Source organism: Chrysochloris asiatica, unplaced genomic scaffold, assembly GCF_000296735.1.
Source record: "Chrysochloris asiatica unplaced genomic scaffold, ChrAsi1.0 scaffold00092, whole genome shotgun sequence".
Lineage (NCBI taxonomy): Eukaryota > Metazoa > Chordata > Mammalia > Afrosoricida > Chrysochloridae > Chrysochloris > Chrysochloris asiatica.
This window is the reverse complement of record NW_006408610.1, coordinates 3,263,079-3,286,835: the sequence shown is the minus strand read 5'-3', so window position 1 is coordinate 3,286,835 and position 23,757 is coordinate 3,263,079. Positions and strand designations below refer to the sequence as shown.

At 47.1% G+C, this 23,757-nt stretch overlaps 1 protein-coding gene and 1 pseudogene across 1 annotated transcript in view; both read left to right on the top strand.

The window, feature by feature from the left end:
* PPCDC (phosphopantothenoylcysteine decarboxylase) overlaps window positions 1-22,120 on the top strand; it is a 25,947-nt gene extending 3,827 nt beyond the window's left edge. Inside the window, exons 2-5 of the mRNA XM_006866474.1 lie at window positions 15,114-15,209; window positions 16,073-16,201; window positions 20,667-20,835; window positions 22,035-22,120. Coding sequence (XP_006866536.1) covers window positions 15,114-15,209; window positions 16,073-16,201; window positions 20,667-20,835; window positions 22,035-22,120 — 480 coding nt within the window. The remainder of the gene's footprint in view (window positions 1-15,113; window positions 15,210-16,072; window positions 16,202-20,666; window positions 20,836-22,034) is intronic.
* On the top strand, window positions 11,730-12,232 carry LOC102822206 (annotated as a pseudogene).
* Window positions 22,121-23,757: the final 1,637 nt, after the last annotated feature.

The following is a 23,757-nucleotide window of genomic DNA, read 5'->3' as shown; positions in this document are numbered from 1 at the left end:
TTTATGTTTTGTTGTTGATGTTGTAGATGTAACTCTGGTTCTTTATTTTCAGTCTTGTAGGTCTATTTTTAAAAATTATTTCTTTATCTGGGTTGAGTCTAGGTGATATAGTATATAATCATGTGTGCTAGTCTCAGGTTGTTGTCTGCTCTTGTTGGTTCTCTGGCTGAAGAACAATTTTTCTTAGTTTTTGTAAGATTGATCTGATTTCGACAAATCCTTTTAATTTCTGTTGTTTGGAAAATGACCTAATTTCGCCATCATATTTGATGGACAGTTTTGCTGGGTATATGATTGTTGGTTGGCAGTTTTTTTTCTTTCAGAGTTTTATGTATGTCATTCCTTTATCTTCTTGCCTGCATGGTTTCTGCTGAAAAATTACTACTTAGTCTTATTGGTTTTCCTTTTTGGTAACTTTTCATTTTTCTTGAGCTGCTCTTAGGATTCTTTCCTTGTCTTTGGTTTTGAAAGTTTGATTATAATATAGTCCAACTTTTAGACAATCTTCTATATGTTTGTATTGACTCATCCTGCTCTGGAATTCCACTCACACATAAATTATTTTTGATAGTGCCCCACCTAAATTTTACAGGTTTGTTTTTTGAAATTTTTTTTGTTCTTTTTTCAGATTGTTCCTCTAACAGATGAATATTGAGAGATTTTTCTTTAAGCTCAGTAATTTGGTCTCCTGATGATTCAGTTCTACTGTTTTGCCCTTTCAATGTGTAAGTGATTTCTAAAGTCTTAGTGTTAAACTTCTGGCTTTCTAATTGCTGCTTTTGTAGGTTCCATTTTTCACTTCTTTTGTCAATGTTATTAGAATTCTTCTATAGTTTTGTCTGTTTTCCTTGATTTCATTTGCAGTTGTCTTTCAATCCACTCAAGATGCCTAAAAAGCATTCTTTTGAATTCCTTATCAAGTAGTTCTGATGCTGTTTCTGGTATTACACGAGGGTTAGTCAAAAGTTATCCACCATCTGTTCTCAGGTGTCACTATGAGTCAGAATCGACTTGATGGCACTTAACAACAACAACAACAACAAGTTATGTGAAAGCCAAACCTGGTGGCTGCACTTCTGGTATGGGACCAAGACCCTTCTTTGGTCAGGCTCATCTCCCACCCCTTTGCTCAGGCTGGGCCTCTGCAGGTTGCACTGCCCTCCCTGTTCCTCTCTGGCTTTCCAAATTCTGTGCAAACCCTTCAGCACCAGTTCATGTGATTTTGTTTTCCTTCTTTTAAATTCCTTGTGTGATATAGAACCATAGATTGCCTTTAACACTGTCTGAGACATTTGTGTGGCGCTGTGGGCTAATGCGTCGGACTGCAAAGTTGTTTGAGCTGCAAGGTCAGCGGTTCAAACTCACCAGCTGCTCCTTGGAAACCCTATACAGGGTCGCTATGGGTCGGAATCAACTCCACGTCACTTAACAACAACAACAACGACATTAAACCCTAGTTTTGATGATGCATTAAGTCTTAGGACCCACTAGAAAAAAACAGTCTTAGGACCCACTAGAAAAAAACAAACATTGAGTCAATTCCTGTGGGAGAGAGACCTGCTTCATAGGGTTTCTAAGGCTGTAAATATTTACAGAATCAGACTGCCTCATTTTTTTTTCCATTGGAGAAGCCGATGGGTTCGAACCATTGACCACAGTCTAACATTTAACCCACCACACTATCAGGACACCTTGTCTTGGTTTTTAGGCAGTGTTTTTCCTTGTTTGTGGTATAGGCGCTGTATCTGGCGTTTCCAGCAGGGGGCAGTGCGCACCCACTGATGGGGGATGCCGGCAAAGGCTAATGAGCCTTTTCACCTTTTTTTTTTAATAAACTTTCCACAAACTTCTGACCCATTCCCTAGGCTGGGATGCTAACAAAGCCAAAAGAGGAAAGAGAGGAAAGTCTGTTGGCTCCTCTGAGGGTGGGCACTGTGCTTGCTGGGGCAGTGCCAGGGGGGCCTGCCTTCTCCTCCCGTATTCAGAACCTGGCCGAAGGCCCGGGCCTGAAAGGGTTGCAGTAGAGTCTGGGCTTTTACCTCCATGGTTTGGGGGAGAGCGTGAGGGTGGATGTTAGACTGTGGTCAATAGTTCCCTTTTCCCATAGCCCCAGAGCAAGTGAGTTTCCGGTCTGGACTGGGGCGGGTGGGGGCAGGGAGTACTATCCCAGGAAACAGATGGGGCAGCCTCAGAGTGGAGGGAAATGGCAACTCCTCCGCTTCCTCCCATCCCACGCAGCCAGTGTTTATGAGGGTGTGAAAAAAGGGCTGCTTGGAGCAGGGACGTTCTCCAGCCCACCCTAGATGGTTTGTCTGGCCCTGGGCAGCGGGGGAAACAGGGCTTGGCTCTCCTTCTGGCTGCAGTTGAAGCTGTGAAGTAGGCTTCCAGAGGGCACTGAATGGAGGGAGAACCCCACTTACCCAGCCTCTGGGAGCCTGCCTTTCTCATTTTAAAGTGGGGTGATTTCTGCCACCCATCCCCCTCCTATGGTCCGGCTCCATGAGATGGTGGCTGAGGGTGGACGGACACAGATGAAACCATCCGTCATCATGTGCCAACAACCGGGAGTAGTGCTTGGCACACGGAAGCACTTAGCGGTGTCTGCTTCCTGCCTCTCAGCCAGTCCTTTCCCCTCGTTGTCATGTCTTCTAGGCCCTCCGCATGGTGTTGGGTGTTGGGCTTGGTAAGACAGCCCTGTGTGGGAACAGCCCTGGGAGCCAGTTTCTGTTTTCACATGTTGAGAGAGCCCATCCTTGTCACCTGCAGCCTCACCGAAGAGCCTGCTTTTGCCTGGTGGGGTCCTTGTAGGTAACTAAAGGTGAGCCATGGCTTACCTTGTAATTGAAGCAGCAGCCTTCCCCCTCCACACTCCCTGCTCTCCATGGTCTCCATTTCTGGGTCACCTGCCACAGTGGTCTTTGTTCACTAATGCAGACATTCTCAATGCTTTGCCTCTGAGTCATGACTTCACATGCTCTAGGCTTTCCCAGGCTCTCTTAGGCAGAGCCAGATTTTAACTAGCAAACTAGCAGCTTGGGGTGTGCTGCAGGGAGCTGGCAGTGCTACACGCCTGACTCCCAACTACTCCTGACTCACCAGTGTGTCCAGGCATCTCCGGAGAGCCATAAACTTAGAGGCCACTGTGCTGGTCCCCACAGCCAGAGCGGGGAGTCTGTGAGTCGGTGATGGAGAGGGGTAGCTTTTGCCTTACCACTAGTAAAGACACTCAGAGCCTTGATGCGGAGTTAGAAGACTTGAAGAGCAGGAACCAGTCTTACTTTAAGGAAAGCAGCTGAATGTTGAGGATTTTGACAATGGGCGTTCGGGCAAGTCATTGGTTTTTTTTTTTTTTCAAGTCATTCTTGTTTATGGTCTTAATTTTCTTAACTGATGTAATAAACTGGGTGGGACTCAAATGTTTCATTTCCAGGGCGTCTTCTGACACTGTTATAGAAGATTCTAGATATAAGAAGAAAATGGACTAGGACCGGACCCCAGGCTCAGATAAGGTTCTGGGGCCCAGGAGAGCTTCCAGGTGTTTTGCAGTTTCACAGCTGTCCTGTGATTGGGGAGTAGTTGCTTCTGAGCTATCTATTCAGGCAGTTTCTACCCTTTGCCTGTACCCCTCTAACTTTGCCAGAACAAGTGTCAGCAAGGCTGAGAGCCAGGAAGGGAGTTTCTAGAGGTGGAGAAAATCGCCCACTCAGGGAGTGGGCAGGCCTTGGGCTTAGAGAAGGATGACTTTCTAGAATGCCTATGACAACATCCAGGGTTGTCAAGGATGAGGGAAGCAGGGCTCCATCCTGAGCAGTTTGTCAGTGTATGAAGGATAGCGGATAGAGACTGATTGCCACAATGTAGAGAGAACCCACATCCCTGCTTTCCCACTGCATCCAAACACCAGCCAGCCACTCTGACACCCAGAGCTGGGTCTCCACAAGGTAGGACTCTGACCTTCCAGCCCTGGCCCAACAGACAAACGTCAGCCTCACTGCCCCTGGTGGGTTCAGTAATTCACTAGAATGACCCAGACCTCAGATAGTCTATAATATATACTTAAGCTTACCATTTACCGCAAGGATACAAGTGAAGAGATACATCAAGCCAGGTCTGGGAGAAGTCCCACTATCTGAAGGCATGTGCCACTCCCTCTCCCATGCATGGATATTCTCGCCAATCCTGGAAGAGGAAATTCCAAAGCCCAGAGTCTCCTAATTATTGGACTGAAGTCTTCCTGCACAATTATGATCAATTGGGTCAATGAATATGCATGGCTGCATTGTGCCCCCTCCCTTATTGAAGTCAGTGCACCAGGTGTGGGGCCTGTGTAACCCCTACTTGTTGCTATTTTAGGAAGTCGCAGAGCACCTTAATTGCTTGGCTATTTTCAGAAACCAGACACAGAAGGCCAAACCAAAAGTATATCTAGAAGACCATACAAAAATAGGCAACAAATTGGTTGCTGTAAAAATACCATAAAGTGGGAGACTTTAAAGAGCAGAAATTTTTGTGTTGCAGTTTTAGAGCTAGAAACCAAAACTGGCATCAGTTCAAGGGGAGAGTCCTTCCTTGGCATTTCCTGAGCTGTAATAGTTCCTCACCTGGTCTTTCTTTTCCCCTTTGTGTACCTTTCTGTGGGTCTGTGTTCCCTTTTTTGCAAGTCTTGGTGTAGCACTGCAGGAGAATTCCCTGGAATGCAAGGTCAGCTTGAACACAACCCTATATAGGGTCACTAGGAGTTGAACCGGCTTGACAGCATTTAGCAACAGCAGTTTCCAAATAGGGTCATACTTTCTTTTTTTTTTTTTTAGGGTCATACTTTCATATACACAGGTTAGGATTTCAACTTTTGGGGAGATATAATTCAACCAATCACACAGTATAAAGTAAATTCTGCTTTTCTGGAGGACTACTGGGCAATATCTAGAGAAATTTAAAATGTGCATAGGCTTTGATTCACCCTGTAGGGTGTATTTATAAAAAAAGTTCACCACATATACATATGAAGATTTCATTATAGCACCGTTTTAAATTTTAAAATGAAAACACAACTGGAAACAACTAAAGTGTCCAACAATCGTGGACTAGTTAAATCCGTCCAGCTAGAATTACTAGACCATTGGTGGATTTGTGTGCTGATGTGGGATGGTCTTTAAGATGTGTTAAATGCCATAGAGTTCCGATTCACAGCAACCCTGCATGGGGTTTCTGAGGCTGTAAGTTTTTATGGGAGCAGAAAACCTCATCTTTCTCCCGAGGAGTGAGTTACTGCTCATTGCTTATCTTACAGAGCACCAGAGTGCTCCAGAAACTCAGATACAAACGAAAGAAACAAAGTGCAGGATCATTTACGGCATATATAGCCAGGGCTAGCCAGCTATAAACCCTGGTGTGTTGCTGCGGGGTAAGTACTGGACTGGTAACCGCCAGGTCAGCAGTTCAGACCTACCAGCTGGTTTTGAAAACCCTATCCAGGGTCACTATGAGTCAGAACTGACTTGATGGCACACATCAACAACAGCAAACTATGACCCATGGGTCCAGTGTGATCTCTTTCTGAATAGCCTGCAAGCTGGCGATGGCTTTCCTATTTTTATAAATATAAATTTTTATAAATTCTTTCCAAGAATTTTAATTGTATGCCATCACTGAACAAGAAATCTGAGAGAAGTGGACAAGGTGAGAAGAAAGCTTGTTGTTGCACACTGCCAGAGCACTTCTGACCCCGATGGACAGAGTAGAACTGCCCCATAGAGTTGTTTCTGGCTGTGTCTCCATGCACTCCATGGGGCTGTCTAGGCGTTGACCTTTAGGAAGCAAATCATCAGGCCTTCCCTCTGAGGCATCTCTGAGGGGGTTTAAGCCACCATTTTTTTTTTTTTTAAATCTCTGTATTGGCTTTCTTTCTTTTTATTTAATGTTTTATTGTGAATTATGTGATAAGTTTACATGGGAGAACATTAGCTTTATATTCATCCTATCGTATACATATCATTTCATTGCCATGGTTACGATCCCCTCCATGCATCATCAACCAACCAATGGGTATACCCTACAAGCCTGCCCCTTTGTCAGTACACAGTTCCTCACCCTCTTTGGGTCTAGAGTCCCCAGGTGCTCCATCTCTCCATGTCATCATCTCTGCCTCCATCTCTGGCATCACTGCCTCTCTGGGTAGGGTCCCCGCTCTCTGCTCTTCTCCCTTGATGGTCCCAAGACCTCTACTCTTAGACTGGAAAGTTAATCACTCCCCTCCCTGCTACAGAAAGTGTACCTTTACATTTCCAACCCTCACAATCAGTCCTGATAACAATTATTCACTATTGTGTCACAAGAGACCTATCCACATTTCTTTTCATCAGCCCCACTTAGACAGATCGGATACTACTCAGTGGAGATTCTACCTTCTTCCACGCCCTCTGGATCTAGGTTCCCTCTTGACAGCTTGTAAGCCAGTCACTTCTTGCTTTTGTAGCCCCCCCCACTTTGGGTAGCCAATGTCCAAGTTGCCCATCCCTGTCTACTCTGTGTATGGAGGCGGTGGGAATGATCTTCACTGTAAAGATTTCTTCCCTCTTTTGAGTTACTGCATCGATAGGTGTAGGTCAAATTCATCAAATTGTATCAGATGACTCTTTTTTCCCTCTTCTTTCTTCTTCTGTTGAGTGCTGATCCTCCAGTCATTGAAGCCAGGTCAGGTGGGTATTATCTGCAGATGTGGGTGTTCTTATGCCTATGCCCTCTCTTCTTATCAGCACCAGTCTTTTAGTTAGTAGTCCAGTGCCTAACCATTTGTGCCAGGGCAAATAAGTGAATGGGCTGAATTGCCTCTGAAGTATCTCTGACCCAGGACCTTTGCCAGTGAATGAAAATGAATGAACAAAGCCCTGCGGGCTGATGACTCAGATCAGGTGACACCCTCTAAAACCAGAAAAACTGGCCCAAGCCTGTAGGAAGGCACTGGGATCAGGGTCACCTGTTTCTGTGTGCTCAGGGGTGGAGCATCAGCAAGGACTGTCCTTCACACCCTCTTCACAGCACTCTTTAGGTATTGCATTGACCCTAACCTGTGGAGGGTCCTTAGCAACGTGCTAACAATCTGGCCAGGGTAGCTGAGAGCAGGATTAACCCAGACTGGAGAGGGGAGATCTCAGGTACATAACTGACAAGGATGGGAGGCCTAATAGGGCCCCCAGTTGGAGCACCCCAGTGCTTAGTGGAGGGGGAGGTAGTAAGAAGGCTCTGGGACCTTGGGGAGACAGGAAAGAAAAGGTAGAGCTGAGAGAGGAAGACTCCCTGAACAAGGGCTTTACCAGACTGAGACTTTCTGAGGGCTGACCCAAGGCCCCATCCTCCACCTTGAGGACTGCTAGGGGCTTGGGAGTTATGGAGAGCAGGAGAACTAGATCTTTGGAAAACAGCTTTCAAACTTTCAGAATAGAGAGAAGATGACTTGGACTTCAATGGAAGAATAGTTTAGGGTGGCTGAGAAGCTCTTCTATGGGCTACAGAGGAAAAGGAGGCAAATGACCAAAGGCTAGAGACAGGCCTGGCTGGGAAGCCCTCTGCTGAGGGAAGACTGGAAGGCAGTTAATGTGGAAAGCGGGGCATGTGGGAAAAAGCAAGTCTATGGGCCAAAGACCCCCAGACAGAGCTGAAGTGTGTGGTAAAATTTAAGATGACCTAGAGGTATTGCTACATATATTTGGAAAAAGAGCGATGAAATTGCTCTTAGAAAATGATTGTCACAACTAACTGCAAGATCAGCAGTTTCAAACTCACTGGCTGCTCCAAAGAACATGCTCAGCATTTCTCATGAAATGGAAGAACATGTTTAGCATTTCTCAAGCTGAAAGAACTGAAGAGAAAATTCAAGCCTTGGTTGTTGCATTGAAGGATTCTATGGAAATCGTATGGAGCACTCCCATAGAATCCGTCAAGGGTTAGCACTGGACTGTGCACCACAGGGTCCACGGTTTGAGCCTGCCAGCCACTCCACCGGAGAAAGATAAGGCTCTCTGTTCCCACAAAGATTTAAAGCCTCGGAAACCCTATACAGGATCTCCATGAGTTGGAACCGACTCAGCAGCAGCGTGGGCAAAATATTGAGTTCCGCAGGAAGCATCAGACAAAGATAGAAGGAATACCCAGAGTCGCTGTGCTAAAAAGAATAGAATTGATCCATGCTAAGCCATTTCAAGAGGTAGCATATGATTAAGAACCAATGGTATTGAAGGAAGAAGTCTAAGCTGCCCTGAAGGCATTGGCAAAAAACAAGTCTCCAGGAATTGATGGAATAAAAATTGAAATGTTTCAATAAACTGATACAGCCCTGTAGACCCTCACTTGTTTACGCCGTAAAGTTTGGAAGGCCACTTGATTGGAAGAGATCCATATTTGTGCCCATTCCAAAGAAAGATGACTCAATGGAATGTGAACATTATCTAATGGGACATATTGTCAGGAGGGAGCAGCTGCTGGTGAAGGATATCTTGTTTAGTAAAGTGGAGGGCCAAAGAAAAAGAGGAAGACCCCCAGTGAGATGCATTGGCCAAGTGGCAGCATCAATGGGCTCAAACGTGGCAACAATAGTGAGGTTGGCCCAGGATCAGGCAGTGTTTCATTCTGCTGTGCATAAGGTCGCTATGAGTCGGCAATGACTGGCACCTAGCAACAACAATAACATCATTAATATGCAAGTAAGATTTTGCTAAAGGAATTAAAAAACAGTTACAGCAGTACATTACAGAAATTCAGACCACATTCAGAAGAGGACCTGGAATGAGGTTTCATTGCTGACATCAGATAGATCGTGGCTAAAAGCAGAAAATACCAGATGATGTTTACTTGTGCTTTTGACCGTGTGAAACATAATAAACTATGGATAACATTGTGAAGAATGGGTATTCCATAGCATCTAATTGTGCTCATGGGGAACATGTACTTTCCTTTCTTGAGAAATGCTGAGCGTTTTCTTTGGGGACATTGAATGGTTTAAAATCAGAAAAGGTGTGTACCAAGGTTGTATTCTTGCACCATACTTAATTCAGTCTGTATGTTAAATGCCATCAAGTCAGTTCCGACTCATAGGTTTTCTGAGAAGTAGTGAATTTGAACCACTGCCCTTGCAGTTCAAACCGACTTTTTGATCTAGTGCTTATCCTACAGCGCCACACCAGGACTGCCAATCTGTATACTGAGAAAATCATTGGAAACTCTGGATTATATGTAGAAGAACAGGGCTTCAGGATTGGTGAAAGACTCAGTAATAACCTGTAATATTGCAGGTGATGCAACCTTGTTTGCTGGAAACAAAGAAGCCTTGAAGCACTTATAGATGAAAATTGAAAGACCACAGTATGGATTACACCTCAATGCAAAGGAAAGAAAACTCCTCACAACTGGACCAACAAGTAACGTCATGATAAACGAAGAAAGGATTGAAGTTGTTAAAATCTTCATTTTGCTTGAGTCTACAATCAACAATCATGGAAGCAGCAGCTAGGAAATCACATTATGTATTCGATTTGTTTGTTCTTCTGACAGTCAATACTCTTCATCAACACCATAATTCAAATGTATCTATTTCTCTTTAGTCTTCCTTATTCGTTGTCCAACTTTCATATGCATATGAGTCTTTTGAGAATACCATAACTTGGGTCAGATGCACCTTAATCTTCAGATTGACATGTTTGCTCCTGAACAGTTTAAAAGAAAAAAAATTTAGTAACATTTGTCAGCAGATTGTTATGGTTAGGTGCCTTCCAAAGGTTAGAAAGGACTGTTTTTGAGGTTTTTGGCATTTGCAGACCCCACGTATATGATTATGGGATATGGCCATTGGCAGAGTTGATGTGGCTCAGTGTCTACTGAAAGACAGTTTTAAGAACATGATGCTCCAGGTATTTTGAGTCTAACAGCAGGGATGCCTTTCAAACCCCCACAGTTAGACTCCATGGCTCCTTCCTTTTGGCACTAAAGTTCTGGGACATTTAATTTAATTTGTGGGATTTTTTTAAATTTCCCCTCATTATATGAACTTTTCTCTTTCCGGAACTTGTATTAATCAGATTTTGGACTTTCTTCATTGATCTTCTGATTTTCGTTTTTCTCCGTCTTGTACTACTGGTGTGACACTGTAGGATCAGCACTGGACTGTGAACCACAAGGTTGGCAGTTCAAACCCACCATCTGCTCCTCAGAAACCCTATACAAGGTTGCTATGAGTCAGAATCACCGCTCGTCTGTCAGTTAGTTGTACTGGGGTGACTTGTGTGCTGTTGTGATGCTGGAAGCTGTGCTACCAGTATTGTAATTACCAGCAGGGTCAGCCATGGGGGACAGATTGCAGCTGAGCTTCCAGACAAAGACAGACTGGGAAGAAGGAGAGGCAGACAACTTCTGAATGTTTAGCTACTAAAAACCTATGAACAATAGTGCAGCATTGTCAGATCTAGTGCCGGAAAATTAAAACATGATGAATAGCACCACAACATTGTCAGGTATAGTGTTGGAAGATGAGGCCCTCAATTAGAAAACACTCAGATTACGACTGGGGAAGAGCTACCTCCTCAAAGTAGAGCTGAAGTAAAATCACAGGTCCTTCATTTGCTGATGGGGTGCAACTTAAAATGCGAAACAGCTGCAAACATCCATTAATAATCTGAACATGATATTTATGAAATACAAAATTAGGGAAACTGGAAGTTGTCAAAAATGAAACGGAAAGCACAAACGTCAATATTCTAGACACTAGTGAGCTGAAATGGATTGGTATTGGCCATTTTGAATCTGACAATCATATAGTTTACTATGCCGGGATTGATAATTGAAGATGAATGGTGTTGTATTTCGCATCAAAAAGAACATTTCAAGATCTATTTTGAAGTATAATGTCTGTGATAGGATAATATCTGTCTTGCTGTGGTGCTGTGGGTTAATGCGCTGGACTGCAAAGTTGATTTGAACATCAAGGTCAGTGGTTTAAGCTTGTAGGCACTCCTCGGAAAGCCTATGTAGGGTCTCTGTGGGTTGGAACCAACTTAACAGCACTTAACAACAGCAATAAGGATGAGCAGTTAATACCACTATTCGCATTTATGAACCAACCACTAACACCAGTGGTAATGAAATTGAAGAAAGCTACCAATATCTTCAGTCTGAAATGGAACAAACATGTAGTCAAGCTGGTGATTGAAATGAGAAGGTTGGAAACAAAGAGGAAGGATCAGTAGTTGAAAAATAGAGATTTGGTGATAGAAGTGATGCTGGAGATCACATGATTAGAATTTTGTAAGACCAATGACTTATTCATTGCAAATACTATTTTAAACAATATAAAAGATTACTGTACACATGGACCTCACCAGATGGAATACACAGAAATCAAATTGACTACATCTATGGGAAGAAACGGTGGAAAAGCTCAATATCATCAGCTAAAACAAGGCCGGAGCAGACTGTGGAACAGACCATTAATTGCTCATACGGAAGTTCAGACTGAAGCAGAAGAAAATTAAAACAAGTCTACGAGAGCCAAAATATGACCTTGACCATATCACTTGAATTTAGAGATTATCTCAAGAACAGATTTAATGCATTAGACACTAATGACGGAAGACCACAAGAATTGTGGGATGGCATCAAGAACATCATCCAGGAAGAAAGCAGATGGTCATTAAAAAGACAGGAGACCTTTTGTGGATAGCGGGGATCACGGAGCTATCGCCATGAAGGCCTCGGGCACACTTCTTGAGTACAAGGTGGTGGGGCGCTGCCTGCCCACCCCCAAGTGTAAGAAACCACCACTTAACCGAATGTGTATCTTTGCTCCTAACCACGTCCTCGCCAAGTCCCACTTCTGATACTTTGTGTCACAGCTGAAGAAAATGAAGAAGTCTTCTGGGGAGATCATGTACTGTGGGCAGGTGTTCGAGAAGTCCCCACTGCGGGTGAAGAACTTCAGCATCTGGCTGCGCTACGATTCCCAAAGTGGGACCCACAACATGTACCGGGAGTACCAGGACCTGACCACCACGAGTGCCGTCACCCAGTGCTACCGAGACCAGGGCGCTCCCATTCTATCCAGATCATGAAAGTGAAGGAGATTGCAGCCAGCAAGTGCCGCAGGCCTGCAGTCAAGCAGTTCCACGATTCCAAGATCAAGTTCCCGCTGCCCCACCGGGTCCTGCACAAGCCTCGCGTAACCACCAAGTGGCCCAACACCTTCTAGGCACAGCCCCTGCCTCCACCCCTGGTCTGCCCAATAAACGCCTCATGGGAATGACAAAAAAAAAAAAAAAAAAAGACAGGAGAGAAAGAAAAGAACATAATGGATGTTAGAAGAGACTGAGTCTTGCTCTCAAGCGTAGAGATGCCAAAACAAATGGAAGAAATGCGGAGATAAAAAAAGACTTGAACAGAAAATTTCCAAGGACAGCTTGAAAAGTCAAAGTTAAGTATTATAATGAAATGTGCAAAGACCTGGAATTAGAAAACCAAAAGGGAAGAACACACTCAGCATTTCCCAAGTTAAAGGAACAGAAGAAAAAATTCAAGCCTTGACGTACAACATTGAAGTATTTTATGGGCTTCTGGGCAACCCTATATAGTATCGCAATGAGTTGGAACCAACTCGATGACACTTAACAACAACAACATGGGCAAAATATTGAATGATGCAAAAAGCATTAAAAAAAGAAGGAATATAGAGTCACTGTACCAAAAAGAAATGGTCAACGTTCAAGAGGTAGCATATGATCAAAAACTGATGGTGTTGAAGGAAAAAGTCCAGGCTGCACTGAAGGCATTGGTAAAGAACAGGGTTTGGGGAATTGATGGACTACAGACTGAAATCTTTCAACAAACTGGTGCAGCACTGGAGGCATTCTCTTATCTATGTCAAGAAATTTGGAAGACAGCTATTTAGTCAACTGATTGTAAGAGATCCATATTTGTGTCCATTCCAAAGAGAGGTGACCTAATGAAATGCAGAAATCATCAGACAACATCTTTGATGTCCCATGCAAGTAAAACTGTATTAAAGATAATTCAAAAACAGCTGCAGTAGTACACTGATAGGGAACTGCCAGAGGTTCAAGCCAGATTCAGGCAAGGATGTGGAACGGATATCATTGCTGATGTTAAATGGATCTTGGCTGAAAGTAGATAATACCAGAAAGATGTTTACCTGTGCTATATTGACTCTGAAAAGTCTTTGGAATGTATGGATCATGGCAACCTCTGGGTAACATTGTGAAGAATGGGTATTCCAGAACACTTAATTGTGTTCATGAAGAACCTATACATAGACCAAGAGGTGGTCATTTGAACAGATTAAGGAGACTGAATGATTTAAAATCAGGGAAGGTGTGCACCAGGGTTGTGTTCTTTCACCATACTTACTCAATTTGTATGCTGAGCAAATAATCTAAGAAGCTGGATTCTATGAAGAACATGGCATCAGGATTGGAGGATGAATCGATGATACAACCTTGCTTGCTGAAAGCAAAAAGGATGTAAAGTACTTACTGCTGAAGATCAAAGACTACAGCCTTCTGTATAGATTGCATTGCACCGCAATGAGAGAAAATAAAAATCCTCACAACTGAACCAATAAGTGAAAGAAAGTATAAGTCTTTAGGGCAGAGTTCTGTGGGGGCTTGCAGCAGCCCTGCTTGCTTGTTTTCCTGTTTTGAACTGGATGTCTTGGGCAGGCCTATCCTCTGGGAACTCCAGTGCTCAGTTGGGATTTAGTTGAAAGAATATTTAAAATGACCCTTCTATCCCTAGGTTTTGTGCAAGTTCTGGTGATGGTAGGTTCCACGGGATAGTGAAAGGATGAGTGGACAGTAGAGATCTCTCCTGGACAAGCTGTGATGGATAAAACTCTTCAGTTGGCCTTTCTCCCCACTCCCTGGTTCTAATTTTACTCTCAGATGCTGTGTTGAATGCCTCTACCTCACCATCCCACACTAAGCAGGAAACAAGTGAGGAGGGGGCCCTTGGTGAGACACTAGTATGGGCAGGCAGTGGACTGAGTGGTCCAGCATCCCCTAAGCTTTCAGTTTTTTTCAAAGGAAGGCAGCAATGTTTTTTCTTTTTAATCAAAGTCTCTCTATTTGTCTGTGTTTGGCACAAAAATGTTACACCCTGCAGACCAACCAAGCGTGTCTGCAGGCTTCACCTAGCCCAGACACTGCTGCCCGTGACCTCTGCACTAGTGATTTGACAGTTTTTTGTCACCCTGACTTCTCGTCTCTCCTGGATCATTGTCCACCTGTGACTCAGTGGTTTCCCTCAAAGAAGTGATTTCCTACCGCCTTCCCTTCCTGGCTGCCCTCTTCTGGGCCCCTTCAGTATCTTGTTAGTCTGACATCTTGTTTTACAAATGATGACCCTTCCTACCACAGTGTGCTGGCTCTCAGAGTCTGTTCTGTTCAGCAGGCTAGCCATCCACCTTGTGTGTGCCATTAATATACCCTCTCGTGGATAGGATGAAAGTAAACTTCATTCTCGTCCCCTTGAGCACAGGTCTGATTTTCCTGGCATTTTCTGCAGCCCGAGCCCACAAGACCATGTTCCTAGAAGTAGTCAATGAAGGAACTCTGTCTCATGGCATGGATGGGTGCAGGTGCCACATGACAGGCCCCAGCCTCCCAGTGCCTTGGCCCACTGAGGACAGGACTGTGGTGTGACCCAGAGCTCAGGCCCCTGAGCCCCAGGCCCCCTCCTGCTGGCCATGCCCTCTTCAGCCCTGTTGTCTCCAGGTCCTTCCTACCACTGCCTGTCTCTGCCTCGGGCCTCACTGTGCAGCCTGAACTTTATATACCGCGGGGCAGATGGTGACTCATTCCTCAGCAGCCCTTCACTGATGGGGAAGTGAAACTGCAGCCCCCAGGTAGGGCCTGACCCTGGGGGACAGCGGAAGTAGTTGTGCAAATGTGGGTCTCGATACTGCCAAGAAGGGGAAGTCCTCTCAACAGCCGGTGATGAAGTGATGATGCAAGTGATGAACTAAGGGCAGGCCGGGCCTGGCCCTCATGTGGCCTCCTGGCCTGTGGCTCTGGTAACGGTTTCTCCCTTTTCCTCCTCCTGCCTTTTCTTGGTGACAGCTGGAAGTAGCAGTGGTCACAACTGAGAAAGCCAAACATTTCTACAGCCCCCAAGATGTCCCTGCCACTCTCTACAGTGATGCTGATGAATGGGAGGTCAGTACTGGAGCCCCAGGGCTGAATCCCTTGTGTTTCTGATGCCAGGACCGTCCATCCAGCCGCCTAGGGGCCTGATAGCCCGAGCAGACAGGCCGGGCTCAAGTCAGCAGGCAGGGCCCTCTGCGCCACAGGATGAGAAAAACATCTGTCTAGCTTCTGGCCTGTGGGAGGCCCACAGGCTCCTCCCACCTCAGGCAGAGCTCAGCTTTGGCCCTGAGCCCAAAGTTGAGTGTCCTTGTACTTATCTGGGCTGATGAAACCACAGAGAAGCTCTGTTCCCACCCCCTTGTCCACATGGCTCCCAGTGCAGGACTGTGAGGAAACGCCGCACTTCCCACGCCACCTAGCTCTGCATCTGCTCTCCTGAAGAGGGGCGGCCACCAGCCAGGGCACCAGACATCGAGTGTGGGCCTCACAGGGGTGCCCTGCCAGGCGTTGTTAAACATTCTCAGCCCTAGAACATTTCTGGCTGGACTGTCTTCCCCACCCCACCCCCTTCACTTCTCACCCCCATGAGTGCTTCCATTGGTTTGGACAGCCTCAGCGTCCGCCTCAAGCAGACAGGCCAGGAGCTCCCTGCCAGATGTCCGTTTTCTTGAAAACCAAACCATAAAGGGACTAGCGGGAGAGACAAGGGGCGTTTGTTTCCTCAGGCCTGGTTTCTTTCAGGCCCTTGGCACCACAGCCAATGCCCGCCTGCTTTACTGCAAGGGAGGACAGCGGTTGACTTGGGCAGCGGTGTGGGTCAGGTGTGGCTCCCTTGAGTGCCTGACTTGTACCTAGTCTGCTTTGCCCCCCCCCCCCTCCTCGCCTTCTTTCCACCACCACTGTGTGTGTCTCTGTTTCCCTTCTTCTGCCAGAGGTGGAAATGCCGTTCGGATCCAGTTCTCCACATTGACCTGCGGAGGTGGGCGGACCTCATGCTAGTGGCGCCTCTGGATGCTAACACTCTGGGAAAGGTGGCCAGTGGCATCTGCGACAACTTGCTTGTGAGTGACCGCCTGGTGCCCCTCTCCCCTCCCTGGGCCTCACTCCCAGTTTTCTGACCTGCTAATTCCTTGGACAAGGTTCTTGCCTTGGAAACTTGTAACTGTGGGACCGTGATTTGCTCAGCGAGTTCTCGAGCCCCTCCTTAGCCTCCCTCTCCCAGACTGCACCTTACCTATTCCTTGGCAAGTAGGCCAGCAGACCTGGTCCTGAAGGTGTTGCTGTCTGGGGAGCACCCACCTCTCATCTGCCCCTTAGCCATCAGCCTGGCTAAGCTCCTTGGTTTCTCCCTTTGCCTTCACTCATTGCTCTTCCTGCCTGGCCCCACTGCCTCCCCTCTGAAGCTCTGCCTTCTCAGTGGGCTCTGGACAGACTCATATGCAGTGTGGGAATGGTGGTACTTCTTGGAGGAAGTAACCTCCACGCCTGCCTCTCTCGTCATTTTTGTCACATCCACAAAACTGAGATGCAGTTCTCCTAGATTCAGGGAAAACTTCGCAGGAGAGAGGAGAGAGAAAAGGTGAGAGACGAGAGCTGATGGTGGAGGAGAGACCGAGAAGTCCAACTGTGCAAAGTGAGGATTGTCTTAGGCCTAAGGGACCTCAGGGAACAGCTGCCCTGAAAGATGAACTGCCTTTGTTTATATAGTCCTCCTGGGATGCTTTGAGTGTATTGGCTCTCCTCTCTCCTTCTCTTTCCATCCCCCGTCCGGGTTGTTAAACTCTCATCTACCATATGCTGGGCCCTATGCTGAGGGACACAGCTACACAGGGCGCTCACAGTTCAGAAAGAAAGGGATTGGGTCACCTGTGCAGGTGGGAAGCACCCGTGAGCCAGGAGCATGCTCTGGTGTGTGGAAGAGTCCTGATGCCCACAGTGAGCAGGCCTCTTGGTCCTGTGTCAGTGTAGTTGGTGCTTCACACAGTGCTGGGCACGCTGAAGCCATTCAACAAAGCATGTAGTATATATGAGGTCATTAGTAGTTTTACGTTTGCAAACAGACAGGGCTTCTACTGAGTTTAATATGCTGAAACAGGTAAATAATGAAGCAGGGTCAGGATACTTTGGGGGGTCAGACATAAGATTTGTTGTTCTTTGGTGCCATCAAGTCCATTTCAACTCACAGTGACCCTGAAGGACAGGGTCACCTATAGGGTGACCTGAACTGGAATCTGTACATAAGCAGAGTACAGGTCTTTTTTTCCTAGGGAACCACGTGGTGGGCTTGAACCACCTTTGGTTAGCAGCTGAGCACTTAACCATTGTGCCACCTGGGCCCTTAAATAGGAGATTAGTGCCCTCATCTGTTTGTTAGCAGGCTCTTAAGGCACTTCTTGAAGAACCTGCTAGTGATTCAAACATTGTTTTAGTTAGCACACAGGTGCCCAGAAGAGCCACACAGATTGTGAGACGGGTAGGGGGCACAGGAGGGAGATCCTGGAGGGCACAAGTCCAAGATGGGCTTCTCAGTGGAGCTGTGCCACCCCTGACAGGGCTGCTGGAACAGGTGAAACTCCCAGCCACTGCCATCTTTATGGGCCATTGCTTTTTGTGTCCAACACCAGCTCACCAAAACTCGCGGCTTTGCACATGCTGGTCAGGGCCTCTGGGAGGTGAGCCTCTGCCTGCTTTGGCTCTCTGAGGGTTTCTTCCTTTCTTCCAAAAGTTCTGCTCCTCTTTGTTCTTCAAAGCTCCACCACACCCTGTAACTGTGGTGTTCCTTCCTCTGACTTGACTGAGGGACACTGTCTTAGTTCTCTAGAGTTGCTGTAACAGAAATACCACAAGGGGATGACGTTAACAAACCGAAGGTTCTTCTCTCACAGTTCAGGAGGCTCGAAGTCTGAAGTCACAGTGCTGGCTCTAGGGGAAGGCTTTTCCTCGTGGCTCTGGGGAGAAGTCTTTGTCTCCTTTCGGCATCTGTAGACCTGGCATTCCTTGGAGATGTCCATGTGTCTTGACATCAGTCAGTCTTCCCCTGGATCTAGGAGTTTCTCAGGGCAGGGACCCCCGATCCAAGGATGCCCTCCACTCCCAGCTGTTCTTTCTTGGTAGTTGGCCCTTTTCTTTCTGTTCACTTCGCTCTCCTTTTATCTCTTGTAAGATAAAAGGTGTTACAGGCTACACCCCAGGGAAACTCCCTAACAGGGACTGTGACAGAATTAAAGGGGCTGAATCCTCCCCTTGGGAGCGTGGTGACTCTGGAGGATAAGCACTGAACTGCAAACCACAAGGTAGGTGGTGTGAGCCCGTCAACTGCTCATCAGGAGAAAGATGAGCCTTTCTGCTCCTACAGAGAGTTACAGACTCAGGAATCCTGTGCAGGGCTACTCAAGTTGGAGTCGACTGGATGACACGTAGCAACGGCAGCACCCTACACTTAATCTTATTGGCTTATCCCATCAGATCACATCATGGGGGATCATCACATAACTGCCACAGTACATATTATACACAGCTGCCAAACCACTGAGATCATGAGCCAGCTAAGTTGACACATATTCCTGGGGTACGCAGTTTAATCCATGACAGAAATGCTCTCAAGACACTCACCAGCCATTTGCCTTTAAGGGTTTTTCTTGAAGGCACAGTTTCAAGGCGTCTCAAATCTTATCAAGTCTGTCTGTACTGCATCATCCTTGGTATGTGGCTCTGTCTTCTCTCAGTAGATGTTTTCTCCTGGTGTCACTATAAGGGTGCCCCCCCTGCTTCCTCCTTCATACCCTCAGATCTTCTTCCTTTCCAGTGCTCACAACTGGGGGTGCTGTAGAGCTGTGCGCTTGGTGTGAACCTGGGCGGTGTCCATCACCATGAGCATTCGGGCCCACTCAGGCCCTGGCCCTGATAAGCTAGAATTGGAGGTGATTCCCCTGAGTCCCCATCTGGCCCTGCCCAAGCGGATTCCTAAGGCTCTGGACCCAGCACTGGCCAAACAACTGACCGTGGGAACTAATACCCTCCTGTCATCCCTTCTGCTGCCCATCAGGTCCAAGGGGCTGTGGTCAGGCCAAGAAGCTCTGAGTTCTAAGATGAAGTGGAAAAAGCAGGGCACGAGGTGCTTGAGTCTTTGCCGTGGTTGATGTGCTTTGCTTTGCGGGCATCTAGAAACCCCACGTGCAGTCTAGGCATGCTCACAATTTCTGCAGAAGCAGCAGGTGTTATAGGGCCAAGAGGAAGTGTGACTGAAACCGTCTTTCCATAGGCCTGTTGCAGTATTGAGAGGGCTTGGTAGGAAACAAGTACTGGTATGGGATGATGCAAGCTGTCAGATCCCAAGGCTGTTTGCTGCCCCACTTCCTCCCTGCCCCCAAGAGACGGCAGGTATTGGCTCTGGCCTGCAGGTGGCATTGTTCTCTGGCCTCTCCCTGTCCTTTTCCCAGATGGGCTCCACTTCAGAGGAATGGTGTTCTAGTGCCTGTCTCCCTGAGGAACCCCAGGCCAGGAGGAGGTTCCTGGAGCAGGTAGAGCCCAGGGCACTCACCCCTGTGGGCTTAGAGTTTATTTCTTCCCAGGCAGCCCCCAGCCCAGAGAGCTCGTGCCTGTAGTCATACAGTAGCCAGAGCAGCCATTTCTTGAGCCCTTTATGAATAAGCATTTACAAAAGTGCTAAGGCCTTTATCACCACATTCCCCTCCATTCTCACAACCCCCCTGCACCGGGGTCTTGTGCAGAGAGGAAGCAGAGGCTATCCAAATTCTCACAGCTGTTAAGAAATAGTCTAGCAGGGTTTGAACACAGGTCTGTGTGATTTCAGGGCCCTGGGTTTTCATCCTTGGTGCCAAGGGCTCAGGGATGGTCAGACTGTTTTCTGCTTTGTGATTCAGAGTGATGGTCAGAAGACCCGAGGGCTGCGAGGCTGCCTGCTGAGGTGGAGGGAGCCCGCACAGCCTTTGCAGCCTCTCCCCAATGCCTGTGTGTGGCTTTGAGGACCTCGCCTCTTAAGCAAGCTGCAGCTTCCCCATCTGTGACTCGGGGACAGTACCTTCCTTACATGGTCACAATGTGGGTTTGTGAAATGATATAATTGAAAGAGCTGTTGTCAGGCTTTGTTTGGCCTAGAAGTAGAGCTGATGTTTGGGGCAGATGGGGCCCCCACCTGATGAGCAATCTGGTTCTTAGATAGTTTCCGGTGAAGTGCAAAGTCTGCCCTCTGCTCCCCAGGGTTGCCCTACCCGACACGTGTCACCCTTTCAGCCTGGGAGAGAAGGTTGGCTCAGAGGAGGCTGGTTGAATGTTGGCTGACCCCCTCATCTGATGTCCGTGGAAGGTGGAAAGAGGGCAAGGGGACACAGCCTCCACCCCTGGAGGGACCAGAGGCAGCTCCCTGCAAACAGACAGCTTGCCACATTCCAAGTCTACATCTGGGGCTGCTGGCTGTGGGGCCGAGGACAGTGGGTGGGATTCGGAGGGCTGGTAAGGAGTGGCAGGCAGAGAGCACAGGACACCTGCCCTGCCTCTCCTTCCCAGACCTGTGTCATCCGGGCCTGGGACTGCAGCAAGCCCCTGCTCTTCTGTCCTGCCATGAACACCACCATGTGGGAGCACCCCATCACTGCGCTGCAGGTCAGCCAGCTGAAAGCTTACGGCTACGTGGAGATCCCCTGTGTGGCCAAAAAGCTGGTGTGTGGAGACCAAGGTGAGCACCTTGCCAAGTCACAGTTCATTCTCACAGCCCGCGGCTGAGGAAGGACTCGCTTTGGGGTCAGATCTACATTGCAGGCCTGATCTGTAGCGACCTCAGGTAAAAGGGTTCTCTGAACTCAAGTTTTTTATCTGGAATATGGGATTCCTAATATGGCATCTTAGAATAAATGCTGGACCTCAAGGTCAGTGGCTCAAACTTACCACCCACTCCTCAGAAACACGATAGAGGGTCGCTATGACTTGGATCAGACTCGAGGACACTTAACAACAACAGCAATATCTGGTGTGGTGATGTGTAGGATAAGCACTGGACTGATAACTGCAAGGTCAGCCATTTAAACCCACCGGCTACTCCTTGGAAACCCTATTGTTAAGGTGACATCGAGTCATTACCGACTCATAGCAACCTTATGCATAACAGAATGAAACACTGCCTGATCCTGGGCCAACCTCACAATTGTTGCTACGTTTGAGCACATTGATGCTGCCACTGTGCCAATCCATCTTGTTGGGGGTCTTCCTCTTTTTCTCCTACCCTCCACTTTATCAAACATGATATTCTTCTCCAGTGACTGGTTCCTCTGACAGTATGTCTAAAGTATGAAAGATGAAGTCTGGCCACTCTGGCTTCCAAGGAGCCTCTGGCTGCACTTCTTCTAACACAGATCTATTTGTTCTTTTGGCAGCTCATGGTTCTTTCAGTATTCTCCTCCAACACCGTACGTCAGATGCATCAATTCTTTTCCAGTCTTCGTTATTTACTAAGAAACCCTTATACAGGGTTGCTATGAGTTGAGCTGGCTCAAGGGCACTTAGCACCACCACCACCATCAGCAGCAACAGCAGTCTCTCCCTAAGGAGCCTTGGTGACATACTGGGCTGCTAACTATTTAAGGTCAGCAGTTCTAGTCCACCAGGTGCTCTGAGGGAGAAACATGAGCTGTTCTGCTCCCATAAAGATTTTCAGCGGAGTTGTTAGGATTAAGTGACACACATACATAAAGCACTTACACACAGCCATATACAGTTGGAGGGGCGGCTACCTGATTATTCCTTGGGCCTGTGTTGGTGGTACCTCAGACGAGATTTGCTGGGGTCTGAGCTCTGGTGGAGTACTTGGAGGAGCACTCTGGGGGCTGCAGGCTTCATTGGCTGGTGCAATATCTGCTATAGTTGAACTTTGTTCCCTAGGTCTGGGTGCCATGGCTGAGGTCAGAACCATTGTGGACAAAGTGAAAGAAATCCTCTCTCAGCACGACAGCTTCCAGAAGAGTTGAACCAGGATTTCTAGTCAGTGTGGCCCTCTGCCCACAGCATTGGTGAAGAAGGCTGGCACAGTATGGTGAAGATTCCTCTTGAAGATACTCTCTTGTGCTGAGGAAGGGTCTGGTCTGGAACCTCCTTAGAGGACTGTCCCACCCCAGGTTAAACTGGGCCAAAGGCCTAAGTCCGAATTTCTTTCAACTAAAAGGTGCCCACTGGAGCTGCTCCGCATCTCCTGGGATGAACATAGCAATCCGAGCAGCCAGCTGCCGAGGGCTCGACTGTGTCCTGTGCCCCTAGAAGGAAGGACTGTGTGATTGTGGAACCTTGATTCTTTTTTTTTTTAAAGCTTTTTATTGTGAATTGAGAGCGGACCATCAGGCCCACAGTCAACAAATCAGACACTTTGTTTCATTACAGTGATTGCAATGGAACCTTGACTCTTCATCTCACCCTGAAACTGCTTTTAGAAATAGCCACAGCTGGAGCTCCCCAGCATGGTAGACCCGGGACTATATGGACCTTTGGAGCTTCAGCTCTCTGGTACCATATAGTCAGAGTTGACAGGAGCCTGCGATTTCCACAGACCATGCTGTGAGGTTGGGGCTCTGAGAAATAAAGGAAAAGAGCCTTTAAGAGACTCCGGCTTTCTGTATGGCCTGTCTGTGGTCTCAGAGATCAGAAGGTGATGCGAAGTAGGTCAGGGGAAGGGTTTGGGCTGACAACTGACCAGCACTCTTTGGCCCCCATTTAGCATGGTGGTTAAGAGCACAGAATTCTAAAACCAGATAGCCCCAAGTTCAAATCCCAACTCTGCCACTGACTAGTAGTGCGACCTTTGGCTCCTGGTTTAGCTTTTCTGACCCTTACCTTTTCTTATCTGTATTGTAATCTTTGCCTTGTCTGGCATTTTGAGATTTTAAATGAGATAATGTATACAAAATACCCACCATACATCGTGCTATAGGGAGTCCTGGTGTGGCACTGTAGGATAAGCACTGGACTGCTAACTGCAAGCTTGGCAGTTCAAACCCACCAGCTGCTCCTTGGAAACCCTAAACAGAATTGCTATGAGTGGGAACAGACTCTTAAGGCACATAGTGCTTAACACGGTGTTGTTAACTGCCTACCTTGTGGTTCACAGTCCAGTGCTAATCCTATAGCGCTGCACCAGTTAATGTTAAATAAATGCAAGTTAAAGCTAGATGTATCTAGGGACCATGAGCTTTCCAACACATATACCAAATAGTCACAGGCTCATTTGGGGAAAAATGAAATCTTGCCCTAGTGGATATGACCTTGATGCACAAACACATATGCACATATACACACACAAAGCCCATAGGACTAGCCCTGCCCTGGAGCCCAGGCCTCCTCTCTTGTCCTTCCAGCTTTGCTGTGGGTTAATGTGCTGGACTGCAAAGTTGGTTTGGTCCGCATGGTCCGAGGTTCAAGCTCACCAGTCAATCCTTGGAAACCCTATACAGGGTCACTATGGCTTGGAACCGACTTATCGGCTTTTCACAACAACCCCCAACAATAACACGGGCAGGGGAAATGGCTTCCCAGGATTGAAGGGAGACTGCTCTCTGGCTTAGAAAACTTGCAGCCACCCAGCTTCTGACCTAATTGCTTTTTTTGGTGGCCTCAG